Source organism: Lutjanus erythropterus, chromosome 19 (genome assembly GCF_056507025.1).
Source record: "Lutjanus erythropterus isolate fLutEry1 chromosome 19, fLutEry1.hap2, whole genome shotgun sequence".
Taxonomy (NCBI): domain Eukaryota; kingdom Metazoa; phylum Chordata; class Actinopteri; order Lutjaniformes; family Lutjanidae; genus Lutjanus; species Lutjanus erythropterus.
The window spans coordinates 22,370,401-22,392,004 of NC_139335.1; the positions used below are offsets into that span (position 1 = coordinate 22,370,401).

Consider the following 21,604-nt stretch of genomic DNA (forward strand, 5'->3'; position numbering starts at 1 on the left):
GTTTTATGTATTTTCTGGCACTTCAAGCATCACAAGCCGAGTGCCATTAAGTCCCATTATAATGAAGAGAAGGCAGACATCACTACAGCTGATATCTAAAATACTTGACAACTCGCACAAAAATAATCTAGATGGATGAATAGCACTACAGACCAGAGGAAAAATATGTATTTTTGATTTTGGGGCGAACTGTTCCTTTAATAATATTCCCCACTGAGGCACAAATAGAAGGGAAAAGAACAGAACAATCTAACAAAACTTTGCATGAATGTCACATGGGGCAGACACACACAAAAGTCTGCATGTATGACTGAATACAATTTGAATATTCTGTGTTTTTGTATGTGCTGTGTTTTTCAGCGTGGCACTGACATGAGCCTTTTACTTTCACAGCACTTTAATACTGATTTTTTTTTTTTAGCTGAACAGACTTGAGCAATACAAGTAGCTCTGCCAATGTCTCACACACTGTCAGAGGAAATTAAAATATTTACCCATTAAAGTAAAGAGTATATGGCATGTTTGGGAATGCAAATATATTTAAAGTGATCCATTGGTGAATTTCTACACACTGCTACCCGTCACCTGCTGATTTTGGTTCTGAAATACTACTTTGGCAGTTAGAAAAATGGCTCACAAAGCCAAAAAGAAATCTCCTCAGTCCTGAAGTAGATAGCTGTACTTCCCGAAGTCAAACTCATCAGGCATGATTAGCATGTCTTCTCGGGCTTTGGCCAATTTCTGTCGCAGGAAATCTCGTCTCTCAATCCACTCCTGCAGCTCCTCCGGACTGTGGGCGTAGTCACAACTCACGCCATCAGGACAGCCACCATCCAACCTGTCCAACATGAAAATAAATGTAAAAGAAATCATTAGTTAGTTAATAGTTATTAGAAAGAAAGTAGTTTCTTCATGAAACTGCTCACAACATCTGTGGATTATCACAAGTAACCAGGTCAGGATTTTCTAAAAGAGACACTTGTGTTTCATTTTTCAAATGTATTATTCAGCGCTTTGAACACCACAAACCAAGTGCCATCTCTACAGACATCACTAGACATTTCTACAGCCGCTATCTCAAAAACTCTGCAACTCACACCAAAACAATCTAGATGGATAAACAGCAGTGAAATTTAGGGGAACAATATATATTTTGATTTTGGGATGAACTGTCCCTTTAAGGGACAACAGTCATATATGTCATTTTTGGAGTCACTGGTGATGAACCGATTCTATCGTTAAGGTATGAGCAAGTGTTAGTTAAAGGAGAAATATATTATATATTTACTATAAAAAAATGAACACAATATGTCATCAGAGATTAGGGAAACGTGATAAACTGAAATACTCGCTTCTATGACAACAACACTACAGCTGCAGTATGCTCTTTAGGAATTTCTATTCTGGTCCTAAGCATCTGTTTTTGTTTGCCAGTTTCACATTTATTAGACTTCGAATTAATGTTGAACATTCACCAAATGAGTTGGTGTTTATGAGTCATAAGGAATCATTAATAATCTTGCAGAAGGAATAGATTAGTTTAAATTAGTTTGAATGAGCAATATGCTAATGAAGTCTTGCAGGCAGAAAGTCAGGCAGTCACTCAACTCCAACTCCATAGTGTGTATTTTCGTAGCAGTGCACTTTTATTTTCAGGATAACAGCTTAGCTTTACACTGACAGACAAGTGAATGTTACAAACAGCTGATCAACTTACAGTGTAGGACTGTCTGTTCTTATTGCCAAATTGTAATGTTGTACTTGTCTTGTGTTCTTGTCTAGTGTCCCTGCAGCCTGCAGGCAACCTGCACTGAGCTTCAGCTTTGGGGTCGAGGCGAAAAAAAACTCACTTTAACCATAATCTGTTGCTGCTGCATAGTAGATAAGGATTCAACCTATTTAATAAACTGTCTATGGGTCCAACACACTATTTGGACTGCAGTACTCACTTTTTAAAATGCAAGGGACCTAAATATTTCTCCATTAATTCCCAATCAAATAACTTAGTTCAGCATGAAGTACTATAGATATACAAAATACTGACATGCCTCACATCACTAAACCTGCAGACCTTTTTTTATCACTGGAGGGCAGCACAATAAACTGTAAACAACACTGACATATTATAGTCTATAAAGTAGGTATGGCAAACATGTTAGCGAGCAGGTATTTATTTACACATCCAGCAGGCACAGAGCAACTTTTGAATTCATTTGGCAACAAAGGTAACTAATATTTACTCTCCTTCTAGCTCAGAATCCAGGACAAGTCTTACTTGGGGCAGAGTTGAAAGCATGTGCCAGGGAAACGGTAGATCCACATCAGAGCTTCATCTCCCTCACAGCTGAACACTCGGTCCTTGTGCTTCTCAGAGGAGATGTGCTGCTGCCACTGCCGCTCGCCGTTGCTGTGCTTACCACACAGACGGCAGTGGAAGCCACTCTGAAATAAGGACAGGAAACATCTTCGTCAGCTTCTTCTTACAAGTGTCAGGAAACAACACATGTGCATGTTTTACTTTGGCGTCGGTGCAGCCGTCTTTGGACTTAACTGAAAGGCAAATGCATACCCACCATTGGCTCAGCATAGTCAGTTGGCATGACGATGTATTTCTCTTCTGAAACGGGCTGGGTGAGTACGGCCTCATCTGCTAGGCGGCTTTGGGCGTTTAATGACAGCCACATGTCATACATCTGCTGCATGTCCCGCACTACAGGCACAAATACAAATCTATCATCAATTTGAGGACGTTCACTGAGAGACAGAGACTTTGTTTTATTCAAGTTACAAATATTCAATTAAGCACTTTTACGTCATAGGCCAATGAACTTTATTAATGACATGTGGGGACCATTTATACATTTTATTCAAAAATGGTGATTTGAATGATGCACTTGGATAGGTAGAAAAGACACAGGCTGGATAGAAGGATTGTAAGGAGCTCAACTCAATAAAGCTACTACAAGGAGCTTTTAACTGGTCATGAAACATCTCAGTTTAACACTGATGCCTCTATATGACCTTTATAAGCAAAGAAGACCTTTCTACACAGTTACTCCTGATGCCTGCCAACTCATCAGATTCTTTTCCAATACTTTGGTTTATGACCAAATACCTGCAAAACTAACGACATTCAGACTTTGTGTCTTGTGGTAATTAACACATGTTAGCATGAAAACATGCTACACTAAGACAGTGAGCACAGAAACACTACACCTGCTTAAACGTAATGCTAATGTTAGCATCTCTTCAAACAGGGATGTGATATATTGAGCAGTTTGCCATATTACTTTGATCTGCCGTCTGTTTTAAGTGTTTTAAGGCTAGCAGCTCAAGGCACTGACTGATCTTGGACTGAACTGTGTAGCTGAGTTGCATTGTGGGTATTGTATGCACAGATTCTTATGAGTGCAATGCTAAATCAATGGGGTTGTCTTTAAAAAACATTATTTTATAACTCACAGTCATTATTCTTCATATACATCCACATCTCCTTCTCTTCTTGGCTGTGAGCAAAGGTGCATTTCCCAGTGTAGTTACATTTCCTTTTCTCCAAAATCTGGGTACATATCTGCCAGGAGAAAACGTAACGCTGTTAAACACAGATCACAATGTTCAGTACATACTGTCAATAATTAGAGCACCAACTTACAAATTTCATAGAGCAAAAGATAAATAAATTCAAGCACTTTACGAGCATTTTCGTTGTGTATTTTCAAGCTTTTGCAGCACCTTACAGCTGTGGTGACATATTTATATAAATGTAAATGCTCAAACTGATTAAATCAGATGGTATTGTACTTTGAACAACCAAAATTATCTTTCATGACAGAATTCTACAGAAGGTTGACAAATTAAAGGAAAACAAAGTTCATGTTTCAAAATGTGACACCTGTCTGTAAGTAGACGTGACATTGTTTAGAGCTGTGAGAATTAATAAATTAATTGGTTATTAATCAATAATTAAATCCTTTGCTAACTATTTTGATAACTGATTAGTTGATGTGAGTAATTTTTTTAACAAAAATCAAAATCAAAATTGAACATGTAAATATTTTCAGGTTTCTTTAAATGACTATCTTTGAGTTGTGGACAAAACAAGAGATTTGGTGACTTTGGGAAACACTGATCAACATTTTTAACCATTTTCTGAGTTTTTATGAACCAAACAATGAATTGATTAATCGAGGAAATTATCAACAGATTAGTCGACAATGAAAATAATTACAGGTAAGACTTGGACGTTTGTCCGTGAGCTTCAGATCCGTATTTCAACTGACAAGATTGTGACAGGATTAATTTAATTGATTGAGTGTTTTGAGTAATGTTTTAAGAAAAGAGTTGCCCAAATTCTCTGATTTCAGCTATTGTGAAAGTAATGCAATGAAGTGCATTAAGAGCAGAAGAGGCAAACCTACATCATACTGCAGGGGGTAGTTCTTGGCATGTGGCAGTGGTCGGACCTGAACCCATTTACTTCTCTCCAACGACTTGACCAGCAGTAGCCATCTGTCTTTGGTCCACCTGAAGGTCACGAGACAAGACGACACAGGTTGAAAATGAGACAGCCGCCAGACCCACACCTGTGGCTATGTTCAGAGGTGACCAGTGTAATTTAAGAAACAAATCATTAAATACACTTTGTTGTGCAGATAACATATTTTTTACTCACGCGTGCCTGGCCTTGGCAGTGCAGTGCTTGAGGGTTTTGTCTGGTTCACTGATCAGGCCGTCCCGCCAGCAATGAGAACAGGCAAACTTCATCTTCATGTTCAGACTCTTCCCAGCTCCTCCTCCACCTCCTCCTGCTCCTTTTGGTTTGCTCCCACCACCACCAGAGGACAACTGTTCAAAATTAGATGATGAGATAGACAATAATTACACTGATTTTTTTATGAAATTGCACCTTCTTAGAGAGATTTCAGCTGTCTTTCTTCAGTAAGAGGTGCATTTCTTTACAGCCAACCAAAGGTACTAAAACTGTAGGTAAATTCATCATATGCTGCCTTCTCTGCCAGTATGTAACTCAGAAGTTGTTTTTTTTTTCCACTTGGAATTTTGTCTGAGATTCAAATGTGGCAGCAAACTGTTTATTGAACGTTTATTGAACGAGTGATTAATGCATGGAAATTTCTTCACATTTAAATTAAATGCCCTGTAAATTACAAAAGATGAAAAATTCAATAAAAATACAGCAGTTAGTTGGTGTTATACTTATAAAAATAAAAACAAAAAATAGAAATGATTATGTACAAGTTGACCAAACTGTTACAAGTTGGTCAATACATGCCAGAGGAACACTGTACTGTTTCAGTAAATTTATAAAAATGTTTAAAAAAAGGTTCTTACTCTATTTCCTTTCTGTTTGCTTGAGCTTTGTTCCAGCTTGTCATAATAGTTTGTAGATATTTTCACAATCTCATCAGGGCTGATACCTGCAAACACAAACATTCACACACGCAAATAAAATCGCCACTCATCTTAAGATAGACGCCACAAGCTACCGCTGTGTTCTGGTTTCCACTCGCACTATTAAACAGGAATAGAGTGACTGATCGTTTTGGGTCATCTCAAGCTGTTATTGTCTTAAGTCTGTGGCCCAACAGGTAAATGAGGTCTCCTATCTAACACTAACAAGTGTCGTTATAATGTGACGTGAAAATAAAAAACATGTATTTTAGATGTATGACATGAAAAGACTTTGCAGTAACATCATGAAAAAAGAAAACATTCACTGCCATTAAACTGTATTTAAGTGATGGAGGGATTTTCTACCTGGAAACTACTGTAACATAACTCTGAACACTGTGGTTGGTTCTACAGTATACACTGCCTACAACAATATATTTTAACACAGAGACTGGATTTCAATACAAAGATCAATCTTTAAACCGGAAAATCATGGGTTAACTTTAAATTATCTTACACCAAACTTTTAAACTACCTTCAAATGAAGAAAGATTAAATTTAAATTAAATAGCTGATTTTTTTTAGATGGATTAAGAGAAATAAACTAGTTCTTTGGATGAACCCATCTGAGTTTTATGACATGTCTCATCTGTTAAAATACATATTTTCCCCTGGCCTGTAGTGCTATTTATCTGTCTACATTGTTTATGTTTGAGTTTCAGAGTTTTGAAGATGCTGCCTGGAGAAATGTCTGCCGTCTCTTGAATATAATGGGATTAAATGGCACTCGGCTTGTGGTGCTCAAAGTCCCAAAAATACATTTCATGAGCAGTTTCATGTAGGAACTTCTTTCTTTCTGCAGTAAAATCTACTGGAACTACTTGAGAATCTACCAGGCCTATTTCTATCTTCTAAAAAGAAAGTTTTTTTTGCATGAAATTTAAGTGCTAATATTTTATTCAAGAAGAATTGAAGAAATTGATCCTTCTTTTTCTCACGCATGTGTCTGAGAGACTTCACCTGTGTCTCGCTGCACCCTCCAGGTTTTGAGCTCTATGACGGAGTGGGCATAAAGGCAGCTGTCCTCTCTCTGGCAGCCGTATCGGATGGCTTGCCGGCATAAATCCAAGTGGCACAGGAGGCTCAGCGAACGGACCTTACTGTAGTTCACACAAGGGCTCTTCACCACGAATGCTAAGCACCTGACAGGCACAGAGGCAGAAATCAGAGTGTGTTTAAGATCCAGAAGACAGAAAGAAATGAGAGTTTAAGAGTTAGTGAACTGAGCACGGGTTAAGATGAAGTTCACACATGTTAATAAACACGCTCACTTATTGGCATCAAAGGTGTGGCGAACATCCAAGTTAGAGCAGATGGCGTGACTGTCTTTGCAGCGCTTACTGATGATTCTAGGTTTACTGTCATAGCATTCCTGCAGAGACAGAAAGACAAAAAAAAAAGTAGAAAGAAAGGCAAGAATCCAACAACAGCAAAGAAAGATAAAGACAAAGCGATAAAGACACATTTGGAGATTAAGAGGATGACTGTCTTAACCAATGAATATAAATGAATAAATATATTATGTCAAAAAATGCTGTGTACACATTGAAGAAACAGATTAGTGCAGTGAAAATGAGCTCTAGCAACTGGCACTTCTTAAGATTTTCTACTGTTCTTAATACACAACACAACTGGGACTGGAGTTTTGTGTTCAGTAAATAAAAAAATAAATGTATAAGTAATAGATAATAAAAAAAAACCCATACATATTACTATTAATATTTTTTAGACCTTTATATACATGTATATGTAGGAAAACCTGTGTACCTGATTCTTATACAAAACAGGAATTAAAGTAGAAATGTAGAATACAGAAAGAAAGATTTTTCAGATTTGACCTATATTTAAATTATTAATTAAATACCTATTAAACTATTTCTGTATTTACATTTATGCATGTGTTCATTTTCTGATATATGAATCATTTTTTGTCTGATAAAGAGGAATGGGATTTTCCCAGCTGCAACTAACCTTTATTTTCATTGTTGAGAAAAGAAACCACAATAATACTCACTTTTAAAAAGCTGAAATGAGAGAATTATTACTATTTTTGTCTTTAAAAAATGCCTCAAACCATCTAATCGATTATCCAAATAGTTGGCAATTAATTGAATAATTGATTCATAATCAATTCATCTTTGCAGCTCTGTATTTTTGTTGTAACAGCAGATCTAGTTACTTCATAATTATTCAGTCTAGTTTTTATCTTCTTTTTTATACCCCTTTATTTCTTAATTGTTGAATAATTCATTTTTTCCAAGTTAGTACATAAAGTACATAAAAAAAATAGAAAGCATAATTTCCAAAACATGTTACGAGACACATAAGATAATAATACATATTAAAACATAGTAAAGAGCAAGACTTATGGAAATACAACAAATCCATAACTAATAACATAAAATAGAAAAACATATATAAAAAAAGAAATAGTAGAAATAATTAAAACAGACATGATCTGACTTAAAAACACTGAGATTTGAAAGTATGTTTGTGAAATAATAATCAAACCATATAAGCGCACTAACCTCACAGAGGAATAAGAACATGCCCTTGTTTTCCCGCAGAAGGTGTATGATGCTGTTTACGGGGCCCAGTGTGACAGGTGTTTCAAATAGCAGGCTTCTGTCCAGCGTCCCCTTCCTCTCTTCTGTCCAAACGTCGATCTCCAGCTGGTTGTAGGCGAATGTGCATTTTTCTCCGTACTTACACACGCCCAGATCCCCGGAGTTCAGCAGCTCTGGACACGTACAAACATACAGAACTCACTAAACACAGTCATGTTAATGCTTTGTTTTTAGTTCAAGCCCGCTTGAATTTCAGCAGTCAGTGACTGACACGACTGTTCTCCTGAATTCATTTGTCATCCTGAATTAAACTGTCACTGACAGTTGATGACAGACTTTTGCATTCATAGTGCAAAAAGCTGCGGTCCAGCCGAAAGCTATGTGTCTGTTCATTTAGACATTTAGACAAAAAAGACTCTAAAAAGATTCAACATGGACATTATCACAAAGGAAACAAAGACAGCCAATCTAATGTGACTTCATCACTAAAAACATTTTTGGCATTTCATTGATTCTTATCGGGTACACAAAACAAAACAAAACACACTACGCTGTCATGATACACGCACTGATACTGTTGGCCTCTCCTCAGACAAAGCTTGGAAAAAAGTTTACTCTCTTAGTTTTACTCAGTTCCTGGATGCCTATGGGATCATGATTATTGTTTTATTTGAGCCCACGCAGCTGAATATTACTGTCCAAAGGCATTTATTAGTTTCTAGAATCTATGAAAAAACAAATAATTCCCCAATACTGTCCCCCTGAACTACCTCTACAACCAAATCACACACATTTAGGCAATTTTATTTGCTCTCCTTTTAATAATTAATGAAATAACTTATGTAGTATTCTTTCCCTTCTACCCACAGAGCCTGCTGTTCGGAGGTATGCCTCTCACTTTGAAAACCTCTGGATTTAACTACAGTAAAAACCAATGAACAATGAATACAAACAAACAATTCACCTGAAGAGATCCTAATATAAATTATCCTTACCCCTGCAAAGCACAAACGGCCCACAGAAGGAAGTCCTGGAGGGACGTTTCCGCACTCTGGTCCACTCCGAAGGATGACCCGTCTTTCTTCTGCATAACAGAATGTCTCGCTCACAGCTGTGGACAAGGTCTGGCTTGTGAACAAAAGTATATATCCCTTTACCTGAAGACAAACGAAAAAGTATGATCTTCAATAGAACAGACATGTCAGCGTGGATGTTGTTTTTGAATGTGTACATTTACAAATGGATATTTGCACCTTGTAAGACATATTTTGTTTTCTCCACTGGGGTACTCTGAATAGATTTTTGTATTTTGATTAGAGCAAATCAACGCAGATGAAAACACATTCCTTTTAAGACCATTAAAGATAGTTTGAGACAGGGCTGGACTGTAAACGTACCTGTCTGAGGGAAACAGGCAGAGCAGGCCTGCAGGAACTCATGGGTGGAGGAAAGAGGATTAAAGCCTGCAACCTGCACTTGGTTGTTCCTCTCCTTTGTTTCCACAAAGAGAATAAGATTTCAGTTAATGCCAACAAAAAAAAAAAAAAAAAAAACAGAGCAGGTAACACGAGCCAGGAACCAGTCTTACTTTGTTGTTATTCTTTGGAGACTGCATTGCTGGAGCTGCAGCACTGAGAAAACCTGTGAGAGAAAATAAATTATGTGAAACTGTGATGTGTAGTAAATGAGCTAAAACACGTAGAAAGCACTTATTTAAGTTATTATTTATTTAAGAAATTCAAATCAGGTGTCTGGTTTTACTGTTGTTTATTCTCATTTGCCACTGTGCCTTTACTGTATGTGTATACATTTATGAACAACAGCTTCATAAATGAGCCGTGATGTGCTCAAACTGCTTCCTGCCCTCCTCAAAGTTGTCTAATATTCTGCTTTTTTCCTGCAGAATACTGCACACTTCCACTTCTTCATGGCTCTAAAAGTCTGTTTAGTCTGTTTTCAACGTGGGAACAAAAAAATAACTGAGGTTTTTCCATTGCCATTTTGGCCGTGCTGAGTCATGCTCATTTGCATTTACTGCTTTTAACTTAAGAACCTGCACAGGAAATATGTTTTTTAAAAGTGTCTGTGTGTTCAGCTCTCAGTACTTCCAACTGCACCTCTGTGGTTTGAAGTTCAGTTTCTCTCCTGCGTTGCTGTTTTCTAAGAGATCCTTTTTACTGTCTCATGCTTGCTTTCAACTGACAGGAGTTGTGTTAATTTGCTGCTGATGAAAACCCAACATTTCCTGATTTTGCTGCTTCATAATAAAACATTTTAAATACCGAAGTAAGGGGACTTTCATTGTGAAGAATTTAAAGGAAGTTAAAAGACATGTCTTCAAGTGGGTAGCCCTGTAATGGAGATACAAATCCCTGATGTGTCGAGTCAAACCAAGCCAACACACATGTATAGAAAAGGGACAGCTGGCATTTCTTCAGATGGCAAAACAGGTTTGGAACCACTCCTAGCATCTATTAGCTGTTCTGACATCTAAAGGAACAGGCCTTCTGCTCTGCCAATAATATAACAAAATAAGAATATAATAAGAATAATATAAAAAAAAAGTCACCAATAAATCATAATTACCAGTTGAGCTAAAATCAGAGAGTGAGTCCAGGTTTGCTCCACCCATGGAGATTGCTGGCAGAGCTGCAACGCCACCTTTCACTGAGGGAAATGAGTCCAGGGCATCAAGGGAGCCAAGCTGGTCCAGAGCAGGTTTAGGGAGACCACCACTCAGGCCACCTGGAACAGAAACAGCTTCCAGGGGGTCGAGGTCGTCTAGCGAATCATCAAGGTACATGTTGCCTGCGTCCAGTTCTGATTTGGGCTCGTTCTCAGCAGCAGCATTTAGAGTTGTATCAGTGAAGTCATCCAGGGAATCAAGGCAATCCAGACCGTCCAGCGCCGCAGAAGTCAGTCCTACGCTTAGAAGACCCGCACCAACTCCAGTTCCAGAGGTTGAGAGGTCGTCCAGGGCGTCCAGTGTTGCAGATGTGGTGCTGTGCCCACCACCTGAGAAGGAGTCCAGGGAGTTGAGTGGGCTGACGGCAGAGCTGAAGAAGGCCGGGGGTAGCTGGGGTGTTGGAGCGGGCAGGACAGAAGGACTTGTGTGGGTGGAAGTGGACATCCTGCTGGGGACTGACAATACTGCCTGGGAGTTGGTCTGAAAATCACGGAGAAGGGAAAACTAAGTGAAGACATATGAATTAAAATGACCACCTTGCAGGGCTTCCCTGTAGCTCTGTTGGTAGAGCTTGCACCCCATGTGCTGAGGCTACCAGTCCTCTACAACGGCTACTGGTTTGACTCCCACCTGCTGCCCATTTACTGCATGTCATCCCCTCTCTTTCTAACCCCTTACAAGTCATACCTTCAAATAAAGGCAAAAAGTCCAGACTCATATATGTGGTGAAGTCTTTGAAAAAGTATAAGTAAAATGTAGTAAATGTATTTCTTTGGCAAAGTGGAATAGAGCTGCAACCATGAATCGATTATTAAATTAGTTGGCAACTATTTCAATAATCAATTAATCAGTCTGAGTAATGTTTTAGAGAAAAGAATGTCCAAATTCTCTGATTTCAGCTCCGTAAATGTGAATATTTTCTAGTTTCTTTACAGCTTTACAGCTTGTTCAACTGCCCACAACTGCCCTGCAAAAATAATCTATTAATGCAGCTTTAAAGGAAATTTCCACTAGGAGTCCACCAGGGCACATTTCTCATTTTTTCAGGGAAAAAAGAAAATAAATGCACATTATCTGGTCCATGATCTCCATGTTTGTTAATAGTATTTGTTCGCTGGTTTTTATTTCAGTCACTTGCAAAATCCATGCTGTTTGGCAGAGCTGCTGTATCTCACAATACAGATAGATATTGGAGCTTCCCACTCAGAGTAGTCCACATTTCAGTGGCGTCACCACATCATAATAACTTAAAAAGAGATAAAAGGGTGAAAGAATGTTTTCTGCAATGGATTAGCTATACAAAGCAAGATTCAGCATTTGATTTTACTCCACTGACATGAATGACAAAGTTTAGCATTTGTGGTCCATTTGAAAAACAAGTTGCAAGTCTTGCCCCAGAACTTACAAGTTTAGTAATCCTCGACAACCAAGGACACTTTCATTCCCTTATCAATGAGAAGAGTTACTTTGGTGCTCTGCAGGGACAAACACAGCACAAACACAGAGTTTACCTGATTTGTCTCCTGCTCATTAGGGGCGTCATCGAGCAGGTTGTCTAATTCATCTCCTAACAGCTCATCCTCCAAAGGGTCCGCTATGTCAGGTACTGTGGAGGAAACAGGAGGTGTGGAAGGAACGGTGGACTGAGGCATGCTGGGAAAGCTGACTGAAGGGAAAGCAGGAGGGAATTCATTTAGACTGTACTTGTAATTGATTTTGTACAGAAGAAGACCTTAATTTTGAAAACAGATGTGCAAATTGACATGTTGGCTGTATGATTAATGCAATACAGTTGTGATCACGTAAAAAGCCAAGAATGCAAACCTGGTGTGAAGCCACTGAGAGGATTCATACCATTTTCTAAATGAGCACCAGGCACCTGGACGTGAGAAGGAAAAGAAACATCTGAAGTATAATGAAGCACAAGTAAAACAAATGTCTGAGATAAAGATCTGAGAATATCTGGAAGGATGAGTAAAGGCTCAACAAAAATCTCACTACTAATCAGGAAAACATGCATAATCACAGATTCTGTGGCACTAAAGCACTGTCAGCTGAAAGGTTCCCTTATTTAAAAAAATGTTAGAGATAATGTGGAACTTGCCTTGATGGCATCAGCAGTTATGTTTCCATTTGTGACCGATTTCTTGATACGTATGTTATCCTGGGGAAGAAAGTTCACCGGATATGAGACATGGCAAACTGACAACTGCATCAGGACAAATCTGCACCATGTCTGCATTAAAGTTTGGCAACATGACAATTTATACTGTGAAGCAATGGAAATCAGTCAACTGTCAGAACTTTTTCTTTACTGTATATGATAGTGGCCATTTATTTAACATCTCTGGATGCTACTAACCCAATGCATATTTAATTTACAGGATTTTAGCGTCAATAATTTGATTTCTAAGGTATTAATCTAATTGGATAAGCAAAATGATTGGTTTATCCAAATACATTTTATGATCGAGAGAAAATTCACCACTTTTCATGTAGATGTCCAGTCAGTGTTGATAGTAAATGTAGTCAATAAAAACAATTAATTCTTGTAGCCGTGCAATAATAGCCAAGAAAAATGAGCTCTCCTGCTCACGGGCCCTGCCAGCAGTGCTTACATATACCAGGATGCATTGTGTACAAGCTTTTGACGCCCATGCCCATGTTTCCTTACCACCACCCTAACCTATAGCTATCACTTCATTGGAGAAAACATAGTGTTTAGGTGACAAAAAATTCATCTAGCACGACACCTGGTGACCTAAAGATGGAGACAAAAATCTAGGCTTAAATAGCCTGCAATTCTTCCTCGACATCAATGACATCACTGTGACATCACTAGATGCAGGAAGAGCAACAGATTTTGCAGCAGGAGAACACTGCTTTCTTCATCAATACATCACATGGAGGAATTTATTGCTTAAATCAACAACATTTACCATCAACTCTGACTGAACATTCACGTAAAAAAAAGTGCTGGATTTCCCCTTTACTATGAATATACTAAGCCATTGTGTATATGCTGATATTACAAAATAAAACTCATATTGTGATAAAAGATTTTATCCATGCCCACCCAGACTGCATCCTGTCTGACCAGGACTGAGCTGAAGACTGAGAAAATCTTTCACATTTTTCATTTGTGTCATACCTTTGTGGTGACATAGGGTTTTCGATTTTTCAGTCCCAGATGGATGGCCAGCTCCTGTGCGAGCTCATTCACCTGCTTGTCCTGTCAAGAGTAAAACCGCAAAACAAAAAATTGATCCATCGCACAAGCTGCAAGTGCTTGACATTTACCATGTGGTGTTTCCCACTTATGAACATCTCGGAAGTGATCAATAAAAACAACTTATCTTGTCTTGAGACTTTGATTTACTGTTCAGGTAACCAATTTTAAAGAATTGTGCAAATTTAACTTTTCTTCCTCTTCAATCCACTCTGAGACAAGAGACAATTATCTTTTTGATTCCAACAAATAAATAAATAAATTATGAATGCCAAGAAATTAGGCTAAAAGCCAGATTTAAGTCAGACGAGACAGAATGACTCTACAATCTACAGCCATGTCTGCAGCTCTATGAGGCTGTACAGCTAAATGCTAACACTGGCATGCTAATACAGTCACACTGACAATGCTTACATGTTATAAAATGTTTGCCATGTTCAATATCTTAGTTTAGCATGGTAACATTTGCTATTCAATTCGAAACACATGAAAATTAGTACAGCCGTTTAGACATAAACTGCATTTCTTTTGACAAGCTGGTGAGCCTCGATAAAATAACAACAACAACAGCAGAGCCATGCTGCTGGCGTGGCTAAAAATCCATGTAAGTGGACCTTGTAATGATTTTTTTTTTTGTCAAACTGATGAAAGCTAAAAATACTTTTGCTTGCTTCATACAGTAACTCATCTGAGTCTTCCTACATCCCACCACTTTTTGCTATAGTACAATATGTCTAAGACAGTATTGTCTTAGAGATATTAGCACTGACCCTCCCAGTTCTCTCCTTTCCTTACCAGACGAGTGATGAGCAGACAGTCTGTGGTGCAGTTGTAGGCCTCCTTGTACTTCTGAAGCTCCTTCAAACAAAGTGCTTTCCTGTACAGGGCTTTGCGGCTTTCTTTACACACTTCCAGAGCTCCATCACAGTCCTGCACACCTTGATCATATTCACCCTATGGACAACATGAGAGATGAAAAGAGCTGAAATGAGGGGCATAGAAATGTAGTACGGGAGCAAACTGATTCGATTCTGGTGGTCAAAGGTCAGGGACTTCACTAAACACACATTTTTGGGCACATCCTACACACAAATTCCATCAAAGTTACAGCTCAATATAGTGGTGACATCCATATTAAATTCCTTCAAAGTCTTCGCCACATACATTATGAATCTGGACAGATGTGGATGTAAACTGTAACTTGACTGGTTGGTGGAGACGTACAACTATGACGCAGTAATTCAATCTTTGACTGCTTTGTTTGACATCTAACTTCTCACTCTTCTTAACTGGACGCTAGAGACCACTAGTGATCAACAACTGCTTCAGTTTGAAATCTTGTTTCAGAGACAATGTATGTGGGAGGCATGTTAATGTTGGTGGAGCAGGTACTTCGCCATCTGTTGGCTGCACTCTACTGAGTGACCTCTTCAAGGTCTTACATGAAGTTCTTGTGCAAAAAACAGTCTACATTGGTGATGAGTCTCTAATTTGTTAAGGCTAAATACGACCAAGACATGTTACACAACCAGCTCATCATAGTTTATTTATAAAGATGTAGCACAGTGAGGACACAAACGATTCATAGAGGAGACAAGCGCACTTCACTTCGTTAACTTCATATACTACAGAGATGTACAGTAACATCAGGTTTCATGATCAACAAAGTTGTTATATTACGTCATACTTCCTCTCTTTCTCATTTGCTGCTCCAAGTCCACATATTGGTCTCGCCTGTGTTGCATTCACTGATGATATGCAATTACAACGCAATCGTCATCTTTAGCAACTACCCGCTCAACTAGAAGAGGGTTGAAGTCAAGGAAGGAGAATTATTCAGGACTAAATAAAAAATTTCTGAGGCTGTGCCCAGGCCAGGCAATGCCCAAATTCCTGCAGAGGTAGTGAACCAGACTGGTAGTTTATAGTCTTTTTATTTAATTCATTTTAGTCATTCTGTGATTGGTTACTAGCTATAGGAATATGTTTGGAGAGCACTGTCAATCACCACTTTATAAGTGAACCGTACGTTCCCTTTTTCTTCCAAACTCATTTTTAACCTTGTCTGAAGTTTAAAGTAACTTTTTGAGTTGATTCACAGATCACAACACAACACGACGCATAGCTAAGGCTATTTTTTCCTTTTTGTTTCTAACATAATTTGTCACATCAGAAACAGCTGCTGACGGCTGCAGGTCAAAGGTTCCTTTGTCCAGCGTAATTCCAACAGTGTATTAAATTTGAGATTTGCTTTTAGGTATATTGGCTAAATATACTGTGGATTAAATTAGCTATTTGATTGTTTCATTTTTATTATCAAGACAAGTACATTTTACTAAAGTAAAAATGTTTTATTTTTTTCATGAGTACGAGTACAGATGTATCTGTGTTGACTCTCTGTCAACAATGGGCTTGGCAGGATGTTCAAAGAGAAATGCCATAGACACATTAACCCTTAACTACCTTTGTGAGATGATCACCAGCCTAAAATGATTCTATTTCAAAATTTATGAATGCATTATTTTCTAATCAATCATTTAGTGCAGTATTTCCCCATCTTGGTCTTGGGGGCAGACAGGCCTGAATGTGTTAGATGTTCCCCTGCTCCACAACACCTGATTAACAGCTCGTCATTGAACTTCTGCAGAAGCCTGATTAAAACCTATTCAGTGAAATCAGGTGTGTTGGAGCAGGGAAAGGTGTAGTAACTCTTTTGTGAGTGAGGCGGTTCCAGGGATGGTGTGGAGCCAGAGCCAAATTTTAAACCAGTTCTTTGTGTTTCGACAGCCAACTAAAACCGGTTCCAGAGTGGCACCAACATTTTGCTGGGCCAAGAGGGAAAACCACTATGGGTACATCCCAGGTCTCTTAAATTGCACTGATGCATTCCTCGCTTAATTTTTTTTCAGATAAAACAGTAACCAAAAGATTCCCCATATGTGGTCAGTTACGGACAAACTGTGGCTAGCACAGAAGTCCAATAACAGAACACCACTCGGGTTCAGAGACATTCCACGTCCCCACTGTGAGATTCCATGTCCTGGGGTTGGGTCGTCGGGGCCCCCGCCCACAACTGCCACCCAAACCACACTGCATCGGGCCCTTGTGAACCTCCCGAGGGTGATGGGCCTACAGGAAGGTGGGCCCAGGTCGCTCGTTCAAGCTGGGCCCGACCGGGTCCTGTGGGCAAAGACCCGGCCACCAGGCACTCACCTGCATGCCCCAACCCTGGGCCTGGCTCCAGGGTGGGGCCCCAGTAACGCCAATCCGGGCGACGTAAACAACCCTGATCTTCCAGCACTCAGTGGGGGCACTGGAACCGCTCTTAGTCTGACCTGTCACCTAGGACCTGTTTGCCTTGGGAGACCCTACCAGGGGCAATAAGCCCCTGACAACATAGCTCCTAAGATCATTCAGGTTCTCAAACCCCTCCACCACGGTAAGGTGGCGGTTCAAGGAGGGGGAAGTCAGGAATATGTAATTGTCACATCTTCTTGGTAAAGTTATTATCCTGTGCTGACTGCTTTGTTCATTACCCCCCACTATAATACACTACCAGCTGAGATGGACTCTGGGGTTCTCCCAGATATGCCGTGGCCTTCCCTTGAACTCATGCTAAAAACCTCCCCACAACTCGCATCACACTGGTGAAGGTCATGTTTCTCATTATACTGAGGAATTGTCTTTCTCTCTCTCTCATATCATTCTTGTATGCCTGTATTATATGCTGTGTGAAACCGTCTGTTGGTGGTAAGATCCTTGTATTGTATTATCTGTGGGCTTTTCACACAGCTAGTGTTGATAATAAAAATCCAAGTCAGACTGAAATAAGAAAATTGGGAATGGAAAACAGAAGAATTAAACCTGAGATCACTTTCAAGCCTAGTCAGATCTTTTAATATGAGGACTAACAGTGGACAATGCTCAGTGGTCAACGATACAATGTGATCAATGCAAAATGAAAACATCTATCAGTACCATCATATCGCATGTTGCATGTCTGTATCACTGTTTATACCCAAGCACACCTAACAGTACACAGTATGCTAATATTCTAACACTAATAAGAGTTTAACTGAGCTGAATTTCTTCACAGAAACAACTGTGTTGCTGCAGGAAGTCAGTTTCTTTCCCCCTCAATCTGAGCTCCATTACCAACATGAGCTCAGGTGGATAATGTGTTGCTACTGGCTACCAAAACAGTATTTCTGACAACAATTAAAGTTTTATACACATAAATTCAATGGGTACTTATTATGAGTTGGTCAACTTTTAACACAACGTAACATCTGACTGACTCATGCACACATCAGGTTTGGGTGTGGAGAAGCATGTGTCACAAGTCTTACCAGCCTTGGTTACAGCTGCATGTGTTTAGCCCAACAGCTGTCTACATCTTCACAATCTGAGCTTCACTGATGGTCACTGAAACTATCTGTTGCAAGTCTGCGGAATGACGTGTCGTCTCAGAAACAAAGACGGGACCAAATGTGTCTCACCATACTGTGGTAGGCAGCAGCCCGGTTGACATACAGGCTCTCCAGCAAAACCTCAGGGATGTCGAGGTCCTCTGCTTTGGCGTAGTGCGAGACATTCAAGCCTTCAGTGAACTCTTTGACCGCCTGCTCCCACTCTCCGTCTCTGAACAAGGCGTTGCCCTCATCAAGCAGGTTGCAAACTAACTGGGTCAGGAAGTCCTGCGAGAAGGAAGAGAAAGAAGGGAATAAGATGCTGGCGGTGTGTCCTACACGTCCTAAAATTTAATGGTGATGCTGAGTAAATGACATGTACCAATTTTGCCTGTAGATCAAAGTGAATCAGTAAAGAGTCTTAGTGATGGTGTAACTTAAGTTTTTACTGTGAAAAACATGGCCCTACAATTAAAACACCTGCTTTTAGAATGGAGTTTAGTTTAAGAGTACCAAAACAGCAAAATAAAGTGTCACAATGATAGAAACAGTCACAGATTTCTGAAATACATTATCTAAAGATTCAGTACGGTAGTTGTAAATGTCAGGTTTGTCCACTTTGATGAGGGCAGAGTGAAAGGACTTTTCTATGTAACGATGCTGAGGCACAGCGTAATTGTTCACCTGACTGGTCAGAGGATTTGGGCTCTTCTGAATTTGTGCTGAGTGCCACTCAAATTACAGCGGTTGTTGTCACAAAAAGGGGTGGGGCAGAAGTTGTTCCATTTAATTCACACAAGAATCAGAATTTAAACCAAACTGAACGCTTTTTGACATCATCCGTCAAATCAGATATTATGACCAATATTTATCTGCTTCACTTCATTATTGGATTAATAGGATCGATAATTTATCAGCTCCAATATTTATTGCATTTCCCTAATATTATATTCTATTTTTGTCATAATCTGGCACATGAGTATGACATGGATTTTGTCCACTGTTTTTCACTGTCATCGCCTTACAAAGGAATCACTTTAGGGCCTGTATGGGCAGGAGGAATGATTAACTCAACATCAACGCTGCCTTCAAGATGAGAATGGGTCTTGATTTTCCATGCAACCAGGAATTAACACAAAGATGACACGAAAGAAAAGACAGATAAGTTTAAAGGGACAGTTCACCCACCAAATCAAAAACACATATTATGACCTACAGTAGAATCTACTAGAACGATTCTTTTTTTTTAATCAGAAAGAAAGGAAACTACATGAAACTTCTCACAATAAAGTCTGTGGATTATCTTGAGTAAGCATTTCATGATTTCTTGAAAGAGACATTGCTGTCAAGTTTTTTACAGTGTTTTTTCTTGTTTGTTTGTTTGTTTTGCACTTTGAGCACCACAAGCCAAGTGCCTTTTTGTCCCCTTATATTTGACAGAAGGCAGACATCTCCATGGCCGATATCTCCAAAACTCTGCAACTCACATTAAAACTATCTAGATGGATATACAACAGTGCTGAAAAGAGAAAAAATCAGTTTTTTTTTTTATTCTGGGGTGAACAGTCCCTTTAAGTGAGAGGCACAACAACAGCAATAAGCTATAACCAGATGACTCTAGATCATAAAATGCATGTAACCATCAGCGCAAGAGTGAAGAGACAGTGCACAGAGACAGACATAACATTGTGTTTGTAATAACAGCTGGTACCTGGTAGCCCTCGGGGTCTGGATAAGCCAGGGAAGACCTAGAACACAAGATGTAAACTTTCTTACAAAAGTACTGAGACGGTTTTGTTTTCAAGGATATGATAGGATATGAGTCAGCCAGGGCCAGAGTAGGTTTCACTTTCTATCACGGTGCCCTCACACAAAAAAATACAACATCTTACTGTATAAATGTCAGAGATTTCCTTATCTCTTCCTTGCGTTTCTGTCTAATAGGGTCCATGGCTCATTCACTGAGGAAAAAAAACAAGAAAGGATTAGTAACAACGGATGTTATGATGACAGTCCTATGAAATGTGGCCGATGTACGCCCACTTCCTCCAAACGTAGAAAGCAAGACGACCACCTCTGTATCTGAGCCTGTGCTTATGTTCGTTCGTGATTCATTATTTGCACAAACATACAGCATGCAAAGCCCTGAAATCTGCATGTTTTCCCCGACTATGACTGCGCGATGAGGGCCAACTTCAGACACACCTACCTGATGAAGTGAGGAAGTTCATTGAACCGAGGCAAAGTTTACAAGCGTGTCATCTGGTGTGTGGGGAAAAAAAAAAACACTCTCGGCGGGATGAGAGGTCGTTTTGAGGCCGTTTGACAGGGAGTCGCAGGGGAAGAAACCCGCTGAGGAGTCTGACTTCAGTCCCCCGAAGTTAAGTTTCGATTCCCAGCTGCTCATGAGCGCAGTTCATCCTCAAGCCAGCTGCAAACAGTGCTCTTCTTCTTTTACCTTGAACAGCTCTGAGCGCATTACCGCCACCTTCTGGATTGGAGTGGTTAGTTATATTCATTAAATATATGTCCATGTGGATTAATAAAATTTTTATATCAACAAAAAACATGATACACTTAATGTGTGTTGTTTGTGTTATAAATGATAGCCTAAATGCCCTAACGCTGTAAAACATCAAGCTTATTATTTATTATATTATTATTATTAGGCAACAGTTCATCACATGCCAATTCAGAAAGGGTGACCAACAGTAAAAGTGCCCTGTAAAGAACACTTCTGACCATTCAGTTATTATTGATATGGCCAGTATTTGGTCAAGAAAGAGTCCACGCTTCATACTGATGTCCATAAGCACATTTATTCTCGTAGCAGTATCATGGAACACCGTGAAAACTAGAAGACAAACAGAAAACAGTTTCAAGCACAAAGCTCAGAATAACAATAAACGTTCCTTATGTGTCTCATTTCCTTATAAACCCAAGTATAACAGCATTAAAATAGGGTAATTTGTCAATAATTATTACCGTCGTCGCCATGCCAATTGAAGGTTGAGGGTTTTTTTTTTTTTTTTTGTCCACAAAAGTTAATAGGAAAACAGCACTTCAGAATCTCCCAAACAATGGAAGTAACAAGTGCTTTGTGGGCTACCAAAATAAACCCGACTCTCAGTCGGCATGAAGATGAGTAGATACTGACAGAATTTTCATTTTTTTTTAGTACTATGCCTTTAATAATCATCTATTAAGAGTTCAGGAAATCAAGGGTTCTGCTCTGGATATGAGC

At 39.2% G+C, this 21,604-nt stretch overlaps 1 protein-coding gene across 1 annotated transcript; it reads right to left on the reverse strand.

Annotated features, from left to right (window-relative positions):
* Nucleotides 1-541: 541 nt before the first annotated feature.
* On the reverse strand, nucleotides 542-20,855 carry LOC146309827 (zinc finger CCCH domain-containing protein 7B-like). Its single transcript, XM_084743872.1, has 24 exons — nucleotides 20,570-20,855; nucleotides 20,253-20,321; nucleotides 20,072-20,108; nucleotides 18,451-18,648; nucleotides 14,747-14,905; nucleotides 13,874-13,954; nucleotides 12,827-12,886; nucleotides 12,547-12,601; nucleotides 12,234-12,388; nucleotides 10,606-11,202; nucleotides 10,154-10,155; nucleotides 9,625-9,667; nucleotides 9,434-9,527; nucleotides 9,032-9,193; nucleotides 7,998-8,209; nucleotides 6,741-6,841; nucleotides 6,430-6,611; nucleotides 5,350-5,435; nucleotides 4,673-4,845; nucleotides 4,419-4,524; nucleotides 3,463-3,571; nucleotides 2,574-2,710; nucleotides 2,276-2,442; nucleotides 542-838 (listed from the first exon to the last, which is right to left on the reverse strand). Exons 2-24 carry the CDS (start codon nucleotides 20,309-20,311, stop codon nucleotides 658-660), a joined length of 3,156 nt encoding a protein of 1,051 aa, XP_084599998.1. The 5' UTR covers nucleotides 20,312-20,321; nucleotides 20,570-20,855; the 3' UTR covers nucleotides 542-657.
* Nucleotides 20,856-21,604: the final 749 nt, after the last annotated feature.